We start from the raw sequence: 16,509 nt of genomic DNA on the forward strand, positions 1-16,509 counted from the left end.
GAGAGAGAGAAATACTTGTAGTGGAAAGACCCATTGTATAACATTGCTCAATTCCTGTGGTGTGTATGTTTCACTCCCACCTGCTGCTCTCTGCTGCCAGCTTGCTCCTCCTCTCAATCCAACCCAACCCAACTCCCAGTTCACCCTGGCACCGCATGAGTGGGCTGGAATAACAGTGGGAGAAGCCTGATTTATAAAAGAGCAGGTGTGTGTGTGTGTGTGTGTGTGTGTGTGAAATGACCAAAGATTCTAAAATGGCTGAGTAGGAGAGCTGCTTTCTGGAGTCTGCCTTTAACAAGAAAAATAAGCACACAGCTCTCATCCAGTCTGGATTGCATGCATCCTAGAGCATTATGGCAATGAACTATCAACTTTACTCTAGGCACTACCGTAATACAAATAATAATATTTTCAAAATAGTAGGGGAAAGTTTGTTTCTCTCTTTTCTTATCCTTCTACGGGGATCTCTTTCATAAGGGGAGGAGGCACTAAACACGGCAATGCAGACACAAAGTGCGGGTAATAAAGTTAAATAACACTATTGGGCCCTACGCTAATAGCAATAAGCCACCCTCAGGTGTGTATGAAAGAAGGGTGTCAGTACATTTCTCAGGTTTAGGTGACACACACAGACATCTGAGGCTGGTGCAATAACCTGCTAGGGTGCCCCCCGTGATGGCTTATTGCTGTGATCAATGGCAATGTCTCACAAGGGAAGCTTTCGGAGAGGAGCTGGTGTTAAACTCAGAACAGGTGGCAGACAGCACACTGAAGACCTAGCACTGCTCCCCTTGAAGTGTATGACAGAGATATTCATGTCACTGGGAGCCCAACTGGGCCCTAAGTATATAGATTATACTGTACCAACTAATAGTGAGGGAGGATGAGGCAACCCAAGAAGGAGACACTAAGGAGTTAGCTCGGAAGTGGATCTCCTTATAATAATACCTACCTCTTTTATAAAGCACTCATCATCAGTAGATCTTAAATGCTTTACAAAGGAACTTAATATCATAATATCAAGAAACCTGAGAAGGTCTTTAAAACTCTGCCTTTAACTACTTCTCATTGCCTAATTCTCTCTCCACCAGTGAGGCTAGCCTGGCTTACCCGTATCTCCACTCCTCCCAGGGTTGGAAAACCCATCCCCAAAACTAATCTAAAACTATTACCACTGCCTCCCTCAAAGCTCTCAATTGCCCGCTTTTATCACAGCTCCTCTTAAGAAGAGGCAGCTGGGCATAAATTGATGATAATTTAAACAAGGCAAAACAAGTAAATTATAAACATTATATTCCCCTGCTCACTTCTGTATGTTGCTCCTCTTCTTAAAGGACAAGATCTGCAGGGCTGATGTCATGTCCACTTAACCTGTCTCTCATCCGATTGGGACCTCAGAGCACCTCTATAAAATATAAAATAAAACCCCACTAGAAGTTGAGGGGGGAAATGGAGGAGGAGAAACTAACTGCAGAGCTGGCTTAGCCTCCTTCTGTTACAGAAATAGAACCCTGGGCACTTTTACCTCAGGAGAACATGTTCTTAAGTGTCTAGCTGTTTCTTCTGGATCCAGTAGAAACCAAGAACATTCTGGAGACATCTTGAAAATGTGGGGCGGGAGAGGACTTGTAATCTCACATTGCACCACCTTGTGGAAGAAATGCAGTGTTACAGCCTCCCATAATCGTTAAAACTGGGAAACTGTGAAAAACTGGACTTGTTTGTGGGGTTTGTTTTGTTCTCTCTAATTTGTCTGTGTTTGCATTTCCTGACTGGCTGCTCTTGTAGCCCCTTGTGCCCTACTGGCCAGAGGAGGCTAATGCCGGGGATTGTTTAATGGATAAAACCAAACATGCACATGCACAAAGGGGGAGGAGGGGAAGCCACCAGGGAGAGATGGAAGGGCTGCTTGGGTGAAAGCACCAATTAAGCTGGGTTTCAGACCCTAAGCAAAGCTGTCCTGGCCTTGGCTCTCCTAAGAACTTGACCTTCACATAACTGAGCCCTGGGAAGGGTAATTTCCTGAGCTTATGCACCATGATCAATCCACTCTTTCAGCAGGGGCTTTGATAGATAATGGACCCCTGAGTTTGGTCCTTCCTCTTCTCACTCAACTAAGTGAGTCTAACCCTTGGTGTCCACAACACAGTCATATAGTCCAGTCCCAGCCTACACATATGTGACTCTGGAAAGCAAGATGAGCTGGTTCAGTTTCTCTGACTGTGTCTGGTCTCTGTGATTCGCATCTCAGGGAAGGAGAGCAGCTAAGATCTGTGGAGATGTGGCCCAAGACACACTGTGTGTTACATGGAACTTTGTGATTGTTTTCTAGAGCACAGGATGGAATATTTAATCCTGAAGCTGAAAACATGAGCCGGTACTTTGTGAAGCCCCTGCAGGAAGCATTCCAGTCAAACCTGAAGGTGAGAGCAAGCACCAGCCAGACATGCCCAGTCACTGTGGGTTTGTGCACACAGGGAAATAGCATTCTGGAGTCGGACACTCTTATTCCAAAATAAGCATCCACCTTGGGAGTTCTACTGGACTAGCTTTAGTGCCTTAAGCTCACACCCTTCATCGTTCTGGTTGTCTCCTTTATTTGAAGCATTAGGCTGCCCCACTTAGCAACTGCGAGGCCAAGTCCTTCTCCACTTCCAGTTATTCCCACCCTCACCAGCAGCCTGATGCCTCAAATGAAGGAGATCCCCTGCCCCCTCAGAGGGTGCGTCGGACAATCTGCCACCCTAGGCACTACATCAGTGCTCCACCTACCCCATGGTTACAGTTCCTTAACATAGGCAGAGCCAGGTTTGTACCATTTTTGATGAGGCTAAGCCCACAGCAGGGAACTTGTGAGGGGGGCAAGGGGGAAGCCCCCATTTAGGCACAAAAATTGAAAATAAGGGCACAAGGTAAAGTCTCGTCTACATGCATTGGATCAACCTCTGGGGCTAAGCCTGCCTATAGCCCTGGCCTGGGTGGGTGGATGAGTAAGTGACCCCAGCCCAGGGTCTGATATAAAGATGTGTAGGACCTAAAGGACTCTTTTGGAACAGCACCCACATTTCAAAGGGGACACCCCATGCAGAGACAGGAGTGACTCCCTGCAACTTCCTGACTGACCCCCCCCCCCCCTTTCAGGGCCACGGTGCAACACGTAAAGCAGTGTGCTCCTCCATAAATAGGCTGCCCTGGAAGGATCCAGCACTGGGATTCCCCCATCCTGAGGAACCAGCAGCCCTGCGTTAGGGATCTAGCTGAGAGCACCGTGTGCTGGGACTCGTGGCATAGGGGTCCATCCATCCGCCCTCCCCCAAGCAAACCCTTCTGGGTGTCAATCCAAAGGGAACCCTACGTTTCAGGGGGAGTTGCACCAGGCCAGTGGGGACTCCCAACATGAAGGCACGGGGCATGGGGGTATGCAGTACATGGGTGGAACAATGTATCATTGCTGTGTACTGTATTGTTTGTTTAAAACTTATACTGTGTGTGTATAGATATATATATTTCCCTGGAACCTAGCCCCCCCCCCCCTTACATTAATTCTTATGGGGAAATTGGATTCACTTATCATTTCGCTTAAAGTAGCATTTTTCAGGAACATAACTATAACGTTAAGTGAGAAGTTACTGTAGGTTAGTATTTGTATGGGAGAGCTGCATAGACCAAACAATGGTGGGGGATAATAAAGGGAGACTGGAGTCTGGATGAGTGGGACTGGGAGGCCAGGACCTGGGCATCTGTGAAGACAGATTCCCAGGGTTCCCAGATTCCCAGGGTTGTGAGTTCAATCCTTGCGGGGGCCATTTAGGGATCTGGGCCAAAAATTGGGGATTGGTCCTGCTTTGAGCAGGGGGTTGGACTAGATGACCTCCTGATGTCCCTTCCAACCCTAACCTTCTATGATTCTATGAAGACCAGGATAGAGAGGAGACAAATGGGGTATGGAGGGTGGGGTAGGAAAACAGGGTCAGGGAGCAGCTCCTGGGGCAGGTGGGGAGAGTAGGAGGACATGGTGAGGTGGGGCAAACCTCAGCGGGTAAGGACTGGGGAAAGGGACAGACCCCAGGGGATCAAGGGCTTGGAAATTGGAAGGAAGTTCGGGGAGCGAAGCCCTGACCATCCTGGACCCTTTGAGGGAGCCCCCCAGTCTGAAGCCCCTACTTCACCCTCCCAGCTGGCAATCCTGAGGCCCTTGAGTGATGGATCCAACCTGCTTCCCAGATGAGCCACCGTGCCCTTTCAGCAGCCAGCAGGTGAGAGTTCAGCTGCTGGCATGAAGCAGAGTGGGACCCAGGGGTCAGCCAGGCCAGGCTGCAGCTTGCTCCAGCCCAGCCAGGTTTTAAAAGTGTCTCAGGGCAAGCTCTTCGGCCTCTGTCTCCAGTGCTTATGGAGGCAGATGAGCTGGGATAGATAGGGGGCAGAATGCCAGGTGGAAGATGGGCTAGCTACATAGGACGGAGATCAGGGACAGGAAGGCTAGGATGGTGGGGGGGTTAGGATATGGGAAAATGGGGGCAGGATCCCAGGCGGGCAGGGGTATCTGGGGTTGGAGTAGACACCAAGGATAGAGAGGAACAGGATACTAGGACAGGAGGGGCAGGCAGGGGGTGCCACATACCTGTCACTGGGGGCCCCCTCATTCTTTGGCTCATCCAGGGACAGGCCACCAGGGGCTAAGATGAGCCCTCCAGCTACATGGTCCGTGGCTCATGTGCTAATGTGCCCAGGGTGCTGCTGACATGCATTAACAGTTTGTTAATGTGCTTTGATCTTTGCTTTGAAACCAGACAAGATCAAAGTGCTTTAAGGAACCAGTAATGGATGCAGGATCCACAGACAGCCCACACCGCAGCAGTTAGTGTGGGGCAGATTACACCCCAGCATGCGGTGAATCTGCTGCCCTAAGCAGCTGCCTCAGTTGCCTGCCCCTACTGCAGCCTCTGTCCCCATGTTTAGTACCGCTCATTGCAGAAGCCATCTCCCTGTCCAACTCAGTTGATCATTTGACAACCTTGCAGAATGAGATGATTATGCTTATTTTAATTTGCATGTCCACAGCATCTGCTAATGAAGTTATCCCTTTCTTCAAGAAAAGCATTTAGCCTCAGCATTTAGCTTGATGATCTCCACGCAGTCTGTAGAACTCACTGCAACAGGAAAAGTATTTCCTCCAGTTCACGTCTCCGTGTTCTCTCTCTGCCTCTCTCTAGCACTTTCAGTTAGCCAAGGTGACTGGTAATCATTTTGTCCACCTGAATGACCCTGAAGTAGTGGCTGGGCTCATCAACATCTTCCTAAAGAGGGAACAGAACTCCAAAGCCAGGCTGTAGCCTGGATTCCTGCATCAGGGCTTGGCTCCCAGCTTCCTAGGGCAGACAGCAGCAGTGACAAGAGGACAAGGAGCTTAATAGTCTTGCATGCAAGATGAGACAACACCACACCGTTACCTGGCTGGACCCTAAAGCTTTCCTCATTATATGGTTTTCATCCTTTTGAGCCCAGTGGCTTGGAATGGCAAAAGAACCTGTCTAAGCAAACAGGCGCTGAGGACTCTTCTCAAAGAAGAGTGGCGCAAATTGTTTTGTGTTCAAAAGGAGATGGGGAGGAGTCCCTCCTCATGCCTCCACTTCACAGGTTACAGCAGCAGCTTCTGGATTTAAGGTCCGCTTTCCTGTTAAACCTGGTGCAGTCTGATCAGCAGGAAGCAAACCCCCTTGCTTTGTTCTGATGATGTGCTGCCTTGGAAAGGACTGGGAGGGGTAAACCAGGCACTTCAGGCACCACTACTGACAGCTTATGATATACATAAACACTATATCTATACACAAGTGAGTTCTTTGATATTGTATGACATTCCACCTCTCTTCACCCTGTAACTGCCTCCTACAACAATTCTGCATCGCTCTTATTTCATTGAGCATTTTAGCCAGGACTGACATGAATTTATTCTGGCACCAGCTGCAGTCTCAGCTGCTGGGTGCACAATGCAGGTTCTGCTCCTTAGCAAGTTACAAGAGATAGGGGGGGGGGGGGGGGTTGGAGGAAAGAATACCAAGACTAATTGAGTTCCATGAATCAATGTTCATGCAGAGCCAAGACACCAGAGCACTTCTTGCACTGGGAAAGGCTGCTGCAGCTTGCCCTTTCCCAGAAGGCAGGTGTCAGGGGCATCTGAGGAGAGTACAGCATTTGAGCAAAAAGCCACGATCTGGTATTACGATGGGAGTAAAGGGTGGCATTGTTTGAGGGAGACAGACAACCCTGTAGGAATACACAGAGTTAAGCTATGAGCAGCAGCCATTGTGATGCATTTTCTAGCATCTACTCAAAGCTGAGCTATCCATTAGCTTGTAAATGACCCCAGAGGTGATCAAAAGAGGTCACACTCTTCCCATGCACTAACCAAGCAATAGCCTAATTGTAATAAAGGGGGCCACTTCTCCAAAAGAGACCTGGACTGTTAAAACAGATTCACTCTTATTTGAAAGAAAGGGTATGAGGGGCTTGTAGGGGGAGAATCATGGGCCTGCAGGGGTTCCCTCCCCCAGACAAAGCTCTACAGCGAGGCCTCCTCAAGCACCAGCCCTTTGGTCAGAAACACGAGATGCTTTGACACTGTTTTCTTGTGAATTTACTGAAACAGAGGAAAAGCCAGAGTAGCTCAGTACCCTAAAGGCAACAAGCAGGAGGCCCATGGGGGACTCTAGTGCTCCACATCCCTGACAGCAGGGAGGGAAGCAGGAGCACCTGCCCTGTGAGCCTGTAAGCACCAGCACAGTGCTCACACCCAGCTGTTTCTGAAAAACTGCCACAGGGCAAGGCCTAAGGGGGACAGGAGCATTTCCCCCTGCAACCACCAGCCCTCACGTCCCCTCCCCCGACTTTCCAAACAAGAGCAGTTTCTGTGAAAGAGCAACTCTGCCCAAACCCTGAGTCACAAGTGCCCATCTCAGTGAGAGAGGGGGAGGAGCCTCACCATGGCAGGCAATACACTAGCTTGGCCTCCCGCCCTGTCATCCACTCAAGCAGGCATGTGGAGAGCTGCGAGCTGAGGGTTGACAAAGGCAATAGGGCGGCACATAGGAAAAGGGCAGTTTATTTACAATTCATGTACAGTGGACTTCTGCTGCCTTTGATTCAGCAGCAGTCCCCCTGCAGTCATCCAGGAGTGGGGGTGGGTCTCGTCCCTTACTGGGGGATCTGGTATAACGGGTGTCCAGAGGAGACAGTGCACTAAGAGAAAACATGAAGGCTGGTTATAGGAGGGGCGGCAGCCTGTGAACTGCACATGAGTCATGCTAATTGGAGTCTCTGTGCTGGGCTTGCTGCCACTAGAGGCATGTTCAGCAGATGAAGACCTCCACCCGACCCACCACTTGTAACCACCAGGGATTTCCCATTTAGGGCCCAGGTTACAGCAGAGGGAACAAATCGGTGTCACTGCACTTCCTAGAGGCCCCTCAACGTGCTCCGTCTGTAAACTTCTCAACGCGCCCTTCCGCGGAAACATCCAAGGACGTGGCAGCGCCCAGAGTGGCTCAGTATGGCCGGAACTTGCGCTGGGCCCGCATCAGTGCAATCCTCTGCTTGTCCTCCTCAAACTTCTTCCTCAGCTGGGCTATGTCTGAAAGGATGAAGAGGGGGGTTGGGTATGACCACATTACCAAGAGCAACAAATTTACCTTTCTCAAGAGCTTTGTACCCTGGCAGCTCTCAAAAGCTCTTTACTGACTGGGAAGCAAGTTTAGTCCCAGCACAAGCAGGCTCAGCCACTCAAGTTAAGTGGATGCAATTCCTGTTGCATCAGTGCTGAATTTGGTGCTGCATATACAGGGACTCACTTGTCTACCGCTGCGCTGCAGTTCCATCTGGGGTGGACCATGACACTGTTTACTTTTATACAGTTGCCTGTACGCAGCCAGTGAAAATTATATTCATTGGCAATTCAAGGGGGAACTGAGAACACAGCCACCTAAACAGGAATTTGGAAAGGAGACAGAGGCTATAGCAAACATGTTCTTACAAAGACTAGCATGGAATCAAATCAAGAAGAACAAGACAGCAAGGATCTCATGATCATGTCCCATTCAGACAGCAACCTAAGCACCCCACAACACTCTGCTTGGTATTACTTCTGCACTAACTAGGAAGGGGAAAATGTGACCATCTGAATCAACACCACTTCTCTGGGTTTTCCTCATAGGTCTCCCATCCAAATACTGACCAGAGAACCAACCCCGTTTAGCTTCCAAGATCTGACAGGATCGCAGCCTGAAGTGGTGCTGCTGGCTGTCCTGCAGCTGTGCCTGGAATTCGGGAGAGCAGTGGTGGCCACTCTCACCCATCACAGTGTTGGTGACAAAACAACCCAGACTGGAGGGTGTTCAGACTGTGACGCTTGGGAACAAGGAGATAGTCACCCCCTGCCTACACAACTCACTTTCTCTCTTGGTCTCACGATGCTGCCAGGCATAGAAGTTGAGTAGCTCCTTGCGCGCTCTTTTTCGCTTCTCCCTCTCCAGCACCCTCAAGCTGGCAGCCTCTGTCCGGGGGAGTCCAGGCCTTCGGCCTTTCCGTGTCACCTTCACCCAACCCTCCTCATCTGGAACACCCTCCTCCTTCTCTGCTTTGGCTTCTTCCTACGTGAGGAGAATGAGGGAGAAAATGCAGCTTAGTCCAAACCTGTCATGAGCCAACTGGTCCCATTCCACAACAGCTTCCTGAGGCTGTCACCCAGCAAACACCTCCCTCACACCCCAAGGGCGTGGAGAATCCCAGCACCTGCTGCTCTGCCATGCAAGAAGGCCCAGGGTGGTGTTCTGGGGAGCTACAGAATTGTGATGCAAAGTGGCTGAGGATGTGAGCACTACAATCCCAGCCAGTGGGTCATCCAAGAGCTGGTCTGTTTGTGGTAACTATACCACAGCTTGTGGGGAGGGTAATGGAACCTGGTCAGACCTAGTGCCTGGGCGCTGCCTGCCAGCAACTGGGAGACAGCAACCCTGGGCCCGAACAGGAGGCCTTGCCCAGCCAGCTACCCCAATAAAGAGCACGGACAAACTGACAGGGGAGGGATAGCTCAGTGGTTTGAGCATTGGCCTGCTAAACACAGGGTTGTGAGTTCAATCCTTGAGGGGGCCATTTAGGGATCTGGGGCAAAAATTGGGGATTGGCCCTGCTTTGAGCAGGGAGTTTGACTAGATGACCTCCTGAGATCCCCTCCAGCCCTGATATTCTTTGATTCTACGACAGCATGTGACATACTGGAAGACTGAGGCATTCCTGCTGCTGCACAAAGAGCTGCTTTGTCGAACAGGAACAGGCCAGTCAGCAATGACAATCCCCAAGGAGTTGCAAGGCACAGAGAATCCTTTAAGAAAGCACATGCCTGGTTTATCTCATCAGCCCTTCCTACCTCTGCTATTTTCTGATCATAGGCTTGCATGAAGGTGTCCACTTCAGCCTTCAGCTCCGCCGGATCCACCACTCCAGCTGCATAACTGGCGATCCACTCTGAGACAAGGAGGGAAGAGGTCAGCGGCTGCCTCTGCAGTGAGCCTACCCCCAACAAGATACCTCAATGCAACCCTGGACAGAACAACTCTAGGGACCAGAGAGGGGGTCAGTCTCCACGTCATTACTCCAGGGCCTGCCTGCTGAGATAGCCAGCAAGGGAGCCAATGAGTGACAAACATGGCCACAGTGGTTTGTGGGACCTAGGCACCTTTCTCACCGTGATCTGGGCTGATGCCTGCCAGCTCTTTTCATGCAGGCCAACAAACAGCTGTGAGAGGAGAATAGCGGAGAGCCATTCACATCTAGGGCCAGGGCGAATCCCATGTCAGAGCAGAGTGGCTTCATGCCCCACTACACAAGCCAGCCAGGGCCCTAAACATTCAAAGGTCAAATTTAACATCCTCTGCTGTGAGGACCTAACATCTCCTTACAGTGCATCACATCATTCTAAATAAAGTGAGGATGTCAGCATCAGCAAGAGGAGCCACCAAAGCACAGGAAATCCTGGCTCTGCCATAGACTGTGCTCCCAGCTGGATAGTTCATTCATGTCAGTAAAGCACACGGGGATCTTTCAATGCATGGTGCCATAGGAATGGGGACTAGTCTCATTCTCAGTTGTAAGCAAGTCAAGGCCAACTCCCCCAAACCAGAGAAGATACTGAAAGACTATGGATAAGGGCCGCACAACCATTTGAGTGACCAAGGCACCATACAAGGGTGACAACTGCAACTCCCTTGTAGACCTCCCCACCCCTTCCAGAGTAGCTGGTTATGGAGCCTGTGATCAGGAACTAAGTCCTCCCACTAGCATGAGACGCTCCATGTGGGATGAGTGAGGAATACAGGGAATGCAGAACAAAAGGAGAAGGGATGGGAAATGCTAGACAACTCCCAGCTCAACCTGCGGCACGTGAGAATCACTGTTGAGGGGTGATTGACACACAACCTGGATGGCACTTTTATGGCACGGGGTATAGCCAAGATGAGACACCCCTCCAATATACCCTCCCCCCGACAAGTCTGGAGAGCACCAGATGACTTACTGCAGATACCGGTTTTCACAGGGTGACTCTCTGAAGATATCATCAGAGGGCCCTGCAGTGATAGGGACTTGGCTGCCTGTATCCCAGCTGGATTCTTAAACACCACGTAAGCCACTCGGAATCCCTAGGGAAAAGGCAGCACATTGGTACAGTCAGTGACAATCAGCACCCTCAGAGCGAGCAGTTCCACAGAACGAGCAGCTTTATTAGAGAAATAAGGCTCCAGCCAGCACTGGGGTTGCCAGGAGATAGTTAAAAAAAATTGAAGAATCCCTCAGGAGGCCTCTTTCACCACCACCACCTCAGGTTTCTTCCCATCCTAGCTCCTACAGCATGCCCCCTTTCCCTCTGCTCCTCTCAGAGTCTCCCTTGAGCTTTACCGGAACTGTCTTGAGATTGAAGAATTTGGTCTTGGACGCCTCTGGTTTCTCTCGTGGCCCCGGTTTCTCACACACGTTCACAGATTGGACAGATGAGCAGCAAGAAAACAGCCTGGACAGACATGCCTTAATACAAGGGAGAGAGAGAAAAGTGACCAGGGCTCACCTGTGTGCCCTCCTGTGGGGAGATGGAGGCTACCCACTCCACTGTACCCATTTCCCTCCTACTTGCAAAGATTCCACACTGCAGCCATCACCATCCTCCCAGCTGAGGATGGTTTATAACTCTCTCCCTGTACTCATCTGCAGCTGTCAACGCTGAGTGACAAGGAAGCCCTCTGATATTCCCCTCACAGGCAGAGTTTGATGCCTCACAATGTTTCCTGCAACTGGTGGATCAAGGAGCAAGCCCCCCTCGCCTGGGTCTCCCATCTGGTAGCGCACCTACCACTAGGGAGCCAGACCTAGCCTCTGCAGCACCCCCAGCCCACAAGGGAGTGCACACACTCATGTTTTGTACCTGTTTTCAAATAGTGATACAACTGCTCTGGGATAAATTATAGTGAGCACAGGACTCACATGTTTTCATCACTGTTAGAAAAGATTTGCTCACAGCAGATTTTCAGAACACAGTGCCAAGAACTCCTGAGCTGTGTCTGTATCAGCTTATCCTTCTGTGTAGCTGCATCGTGGCCAAAAAACATGCACAAACTTTTGAAGCACAGACACATTTTAGGAGTGAGATTGGAATGAAGATCAAACCCAGCTCCTGTGAAGCCCTGCTAATCCTTTGGTCAGTGAGATGGCCTATCAGTTGGACCTTTAAATGCAATGATATCCTACACCTCTGTGCTGATTGAACAAGCTTACACCAGTTTCCTTGTGGAACTGGTGTAACAGAGTCCCTAGTAGAATCAATAAGCTCCAGAAGCACTGCAGCTCCCTTGAGATGGTTGCATGGGCAAATCTGTGGCAACTTCCCATGGTTACTGGATTTGTCACAAAATGGGAGGAGCACCAGGCAAAATTATCTTTCTTACAGGCAAGAAAGACAGACATGGGCTTCAGTGATCCCCCTGTAACTAGTAACGAGGACAAAGGGTGATTTTACAAAAACTCGTTAGCTAGTCAAGGTGAACTTTTGGCTCCACACTATCGTTGTCTTTGACTAGCTAACCTGGGTTTAAAAGGTATTAAACTGCATCTATACTAGATCCCAAGTGGCATTTCAAATGGGGTTATAGCTAACAAACAAAACACATTTTTCCTTATTCTAGACAAAGCCTCAGAGGGAAGCACGACCTTTACTATGTCATCGTCACCCTCTCCCTGCACCACCGTTTGGACCGTGCAGCTCTCCCATACAAGTACTAACATACAGTAACTCCTCACTTCATGTTGTAGTTATGTTCCTGAAAAATGGTACTTTAAGTGAAACAATGTTAAGTGAATCTAATTTCCCCATAAGAATTAATGTAAAGGGGGGGGAGGGGTTAGGTTCCAGAGAAATAAATAAATATATACACACACACACAGTATAAGTTTTAAACAAACAATTTAATACTGTACATAGCAATGATTATTGTGAAGCTTGGTTGAGGTAGTGGAGTCAGAGGGTGGGATATTGCCCAGGGAATGCCTTACTGCTAAATGATGAACTAGCACGTGGCTGAGCCCTCAAGGGTTAACACATTGCTGTTAATGTAGCCTCACACTCTACAAGGCAGCACAAACGGAGGGAGGAAACACAATAGATGCATGGCAGTGGCTGCAAACATTCCCTGCGGAAACTGAACCCATGCTAACGAACCCACACTATACCACTGGAGTGCACCACTCCCTCCACTTTCCAAAGTGCTATGGTGTGCGTGCACGTGTGTGAGAGAGACAGAGAGACACACCGTGTGTGTGCATGCACGTGTGTGAGAGACGCATTGCCCCTTTAAATATGCTGACCCCACTCTGAGTACACTGCCTTTTTAAGTAGATCAGCAAGTTCCCTCCATCTTGAGCCCTATCTTGTGTCCCCGTGCTCTGTGGGGACGGGATAAAGGACTGGAGGGAGGGGGACACCCTGGCATTAGCACCGCTCTTCCCCTCCCCTCCCCTCTTGCAAGCAAGCAGGAGGCTCCCAGGAGAAGCTCCAAGGCAGAAGCAGCACATGGCAGTGGGGGGGAGGGACAGCTGAACTGCCTGGCAATTAATAGCCTGCTGGGCAGCTGCCGCACGGGGCATTTAGGGGAGTGGGGTGCTGATAGGGGGGCTGCCAGTCCACCCTGGTTCCAAGCCCCCACCAGCTAGCTGCAATGGGCTACTCTTTCTGCAAGCAGTGGACAAAGCAGACAGCTGCTAAACGTTCTAAGGGAGCATTGCGCAACTTTAAATGAGCATGTTCTCTAATTGATCAGCAACATAACAACAAAACAACCTTAACCAGGATGACATTAAGTGAGGAGTTCGGGTACTTGTTACAGCATCCCTCTCTGCTCTTCTGGTTATGCTTCAGCCCCCAGTAAAAAGACCACATTCACATATTCCTTTCATAACTCTTCCAGCCCAACAACTAGGATTGTCTTCCAGGATTGTCCTGGAGTCTCCAGGAATTAAAGATTATATCATGTGATGAAATCTCCAGGAATTTGTCCAACCAAAGTTGGCAACCCTACCAACAACTTACCTTTGTGCAATACGGGGGGATATTTAGGACAAAGAGAGTACGGTGTGGAGGGTAGGTATTATCGGTGCCTTCTCTGACTTTGTGCTCCTTCACATACAGGTAGTGAGGTGACTGTTGCTTCTCAGAAAGCTTAACTGGAACGGCTAAAAGGGACAATTTTAAAGAGATGTAGCAATTTACAGCAACTGACTTCAGCAGAGCATCAAGTTCCAGAAAGCATTTTAGGAAGCAACACCATCAGTTGCTGACTTCATTGCCTAACTAGGTTCTACCTGGCTCCCACAAATAAATCTTTGGATCTCCCTCAACACCCACCAGTCCTGACCAGTCAGGAAAGTGTGTCAAGGTGCAAAGTGCTTTACTCATAACCAGCGATCCTAGAAATCCATTTGCCATGGAAAAAACACAGAATTTGCATTTTTACAGACTCTTTAAATTTTACATTTTGTGAAAAAATAAAAAAACATATATTAACTACATTTTACTGGAAGTACCAGTATCACATATTCCATAGGTTCTCAAACTGCGGGGTGGTGGGGGTGTGTGTGTGTGGGGTGCCTGGAATGTATTCTGGAGGGGAGGAGAGCATGAAAAGCTGCTGGCAGCAGTGCCACCTTCAGAGCTGGGTGCTTGGCCAGCAGCTGCCACCCTCCAGCCACCCAGCTCCGAAGGCAGAGCGGAGAGCAGCAGCTGCTGGCCTGGCACCCCGCTCTGAAGGCAGCATGGCCGCCAGCAGCACAGAAATAAAGTTGGTTTGGTATGGTATTGCCTTCAGAGCTGGGCGGCCAGAGAGCAAGTCTGTTAATTTTATTGTAATAACTGATGGCAGCTTGTTTAAAAATTGTAAATAAATCAGTAAAACATTGTGTTCAGTTGATACCTGTACATAACGTGGCTAGGGAAACTTAAGCTCAGCGTTTCATTTTAATCATGGCGGGGGGGGGGGGGGGGACACACAGACTTATGGTTTTTTAATCCAAGAATTTTTTTGTGGCGGGGGACCGGGGGGATCACAGAAAACAGGGATCCCTGCTCATGACATTGGGGCGTCTGGCTGTGCTGTGGCACCAGGCCAGGGAGGGGGCCACGGGACCGGTGCCCTGCGGGGCAGGCAGGCAGGCAGGCGCGGGGACGGCAGCGTGCGGAGCAACCCGCGCCCAAGCCAGGGGGCGGCGGCGGCGGCGGCGCGGGGCCGGAGGGTGTAAGAAGCGGGGCCCAGCGGGCTCCTGCGCGTCCGGCGGCGCGTGAGGGGAAAGCTGGGCCTGACCAGCCCCTGTGGCTACGCTGGGGCGGGGGGACCCCGGGGTTTCGGGCTAGACGTTCCCCCCTTTACACCCCTCCCACAGACAGCCCCAGCCCCAGCCCCAGCCCGTTACCCGTGTAGCCTGCCGGGGCCCCGGCCGCTGCGGCAGTCACAGGCTTCCCCTTGCCGGCCGCCATCTTATTCTCCCGGTTGGTGACGTCAGCTCAGCGGGCAGGACACCGGGGCGCGCAGGGGCCGCCGGGAGCTGTAGTCCCTTCGCGGGCCAGCGTTTGCGTCATCCCCCTCGCGCTGGGCGGGGAGGGGGGGAGCCGGCGACAAACAGTGATTGGGTAGGGGGCGGGGCTTCAGAAGAACGGCGCCGTTCGGAGCGCAGCGAGCCGGTCCGTGCGCTCCCCCGCCTGGGCGCGAGGGTGTGTGCGCGGGAGCGCGCGCGGCCAGGGTGCTGCTAAGGCAGGCGCGGCCCTCTCGCCGTGATGGCTTCTGCCAGCGCGGGGCTGGGTGCAGTCAGAGCGTGCACGGGGGGGTCGGGTAAATACAGGGCCCTCACCCCCCACACTTCCTAAAGACTGGCTACAGCGCTTCTGACTGCGCCCCGAGGTGCGAAAGAAGGAACACAGCTGCAGACCGGCTCCTGCCCCACAAGGCCTCATCCACCCTGTTCAGCGAATGCATTAGCATGGCCCTTTCCATAATTACAGCAATTTCCATGCTAGGGCAATTTCATCAGGGGATTTTGCTGCTTCAGAGGACTCCGCTGAGCCCCACAACAATCCTGCCGTAGCCAAGTATGATCACTGCTTTACAGATGGGGAAATTAAGACAGAAGATTAAGTACTGTGGCCAAAGTTGCACAGAAAAGCTGTGACAATTTGGAAGACACTAGAGCTCTAGGTGTAGGCAGCACAGCATGCTCCCTCCCTTCTGTTTCCAACATGTTAATTTTACTTAAAAAAAAAATTCTGATTGGTGAAAGAAGGTAAATGTAAAGCCCTGGAGTCTAAAAGCACCTCTCTGTCCCCCTAAGAGGTGCAGCACAGCCCCAGGGAACACAACTTCTTTCCAAATCACTCTTCCTCTGTCTTCCCCACTATTGTCCACATCTCAATTCCCAGTGGAGTGCAACCCTAGGGATGAGAGGAATTTTCTGTTACCTATCTTTGCAGACAGTTGTGATGTGAAGATTTGGGCCACTGGAAACTGGACTTGAACCACCACCTCATTTCACACAAACCATTGCTTTAAAAGTCTCTAACAACCCAATCTAACCTGTCATTGGAAGATACTAAATCACTGAGGTGGCAGAATGCTTAAAGACAATCAATAAAAAAGATGGAATCCTATGAAATGAGCAGCTGAATCTAAGGCTCTGCCCCATTCCCTCACTCTCTTTAACACGAGAATCCCAGCTCCCATGGGACAAATTGTTATCTTTAAAAAGAGAGATTTTTTTCAACTGACCGAGTCAAAGCGCTCTCTCAGCCATTTTAACTTCTGCTTGCCACAGATATGAGAGCCATTTAGAGAGGTAGGGATGAGCTGTGATAGGAAGCCTAAAGCAGTTGGGTAGATTCTCTAAATCACCAAGATGAACAGAACAGGCTGATCCAGTAAGGATGGCAAGATG

At 50.5% G+C, this 16,509-nt stretch overlaps 2 protein-coding genes across 13 annotated transcripts in view; one reads left to right on the top strand and one right to left on the bottom strand.

Annotated features, from left to right (window-relative positions):
• SERHL2 (serine hydrolase like 2) overlaps nt 1-14,489 on the top strand; it is a 29,925-nt gene extending 15,436 nt beyond the window's left edge. For 6 of the 12 annotated variants that reach the window (XM_073327275.1, XM_073327270.1, XM_073327276.1 and 3 more), the window contains 2 exons: nt 2,333-2,423; nt 5,214-5,499. In XM_073327275.1, coding sequence (XP_073183376.1) covers nt 2,333-2,423; nt 5,214-5,333 — 211 coding nt within the window. In that variant the 3' untranslated portion in view covers nt 5,334-5,499. The other 6 variants (XR_012156676.1, XM_073327274.1, XM_073327272.1 and 3 more) reach the window with 5 other exon arrangements.
• RRP7A (ribosomal RNA processing 7 homolog A) lies at nt 7,084-15,111 on the bottom strand. The gene is made up of 7 exons (XM_073327282.1): nt 14,998-15,111; nt 13,622-13,764; nt 10,945-11,070; nt 10,565-10,688; nt 9,419-9,516; nt 8,444-8,642; nt 7,084-7,627 (listed from the first exon to the last, which is right to left on the bottom strand). The coding sequence occupies exons 1-7, from the start codon at nt 15,059-15,061 to the stop codon at nt 7,542-7,544; spliced, it is 840 nt and encodes a 279-aa protein (XP_073183383.1). The 5' UTR covers nt 15,062-15,111; the 3' UTR covers nt 7,084-7,541.
• Nucleotides 15,112-16,509: the final 1,398 nt, after the last annotated feature.

Source organism: Lepidochelys kempii, chromosome 1, assembly GCF_965140265.1.
Source record: "Lepidochelys kempii isolate rLepKem1 chromosome 1, rLepKem1.hap2, whole genome shotgun sequence".
In the NCBI taxonomy this organism is placed as follows: Eukaryota; Metazoa; Chordata; order Testudines; family Cheloniidae; genus Lepidochelys; species Lepidochelys kempii.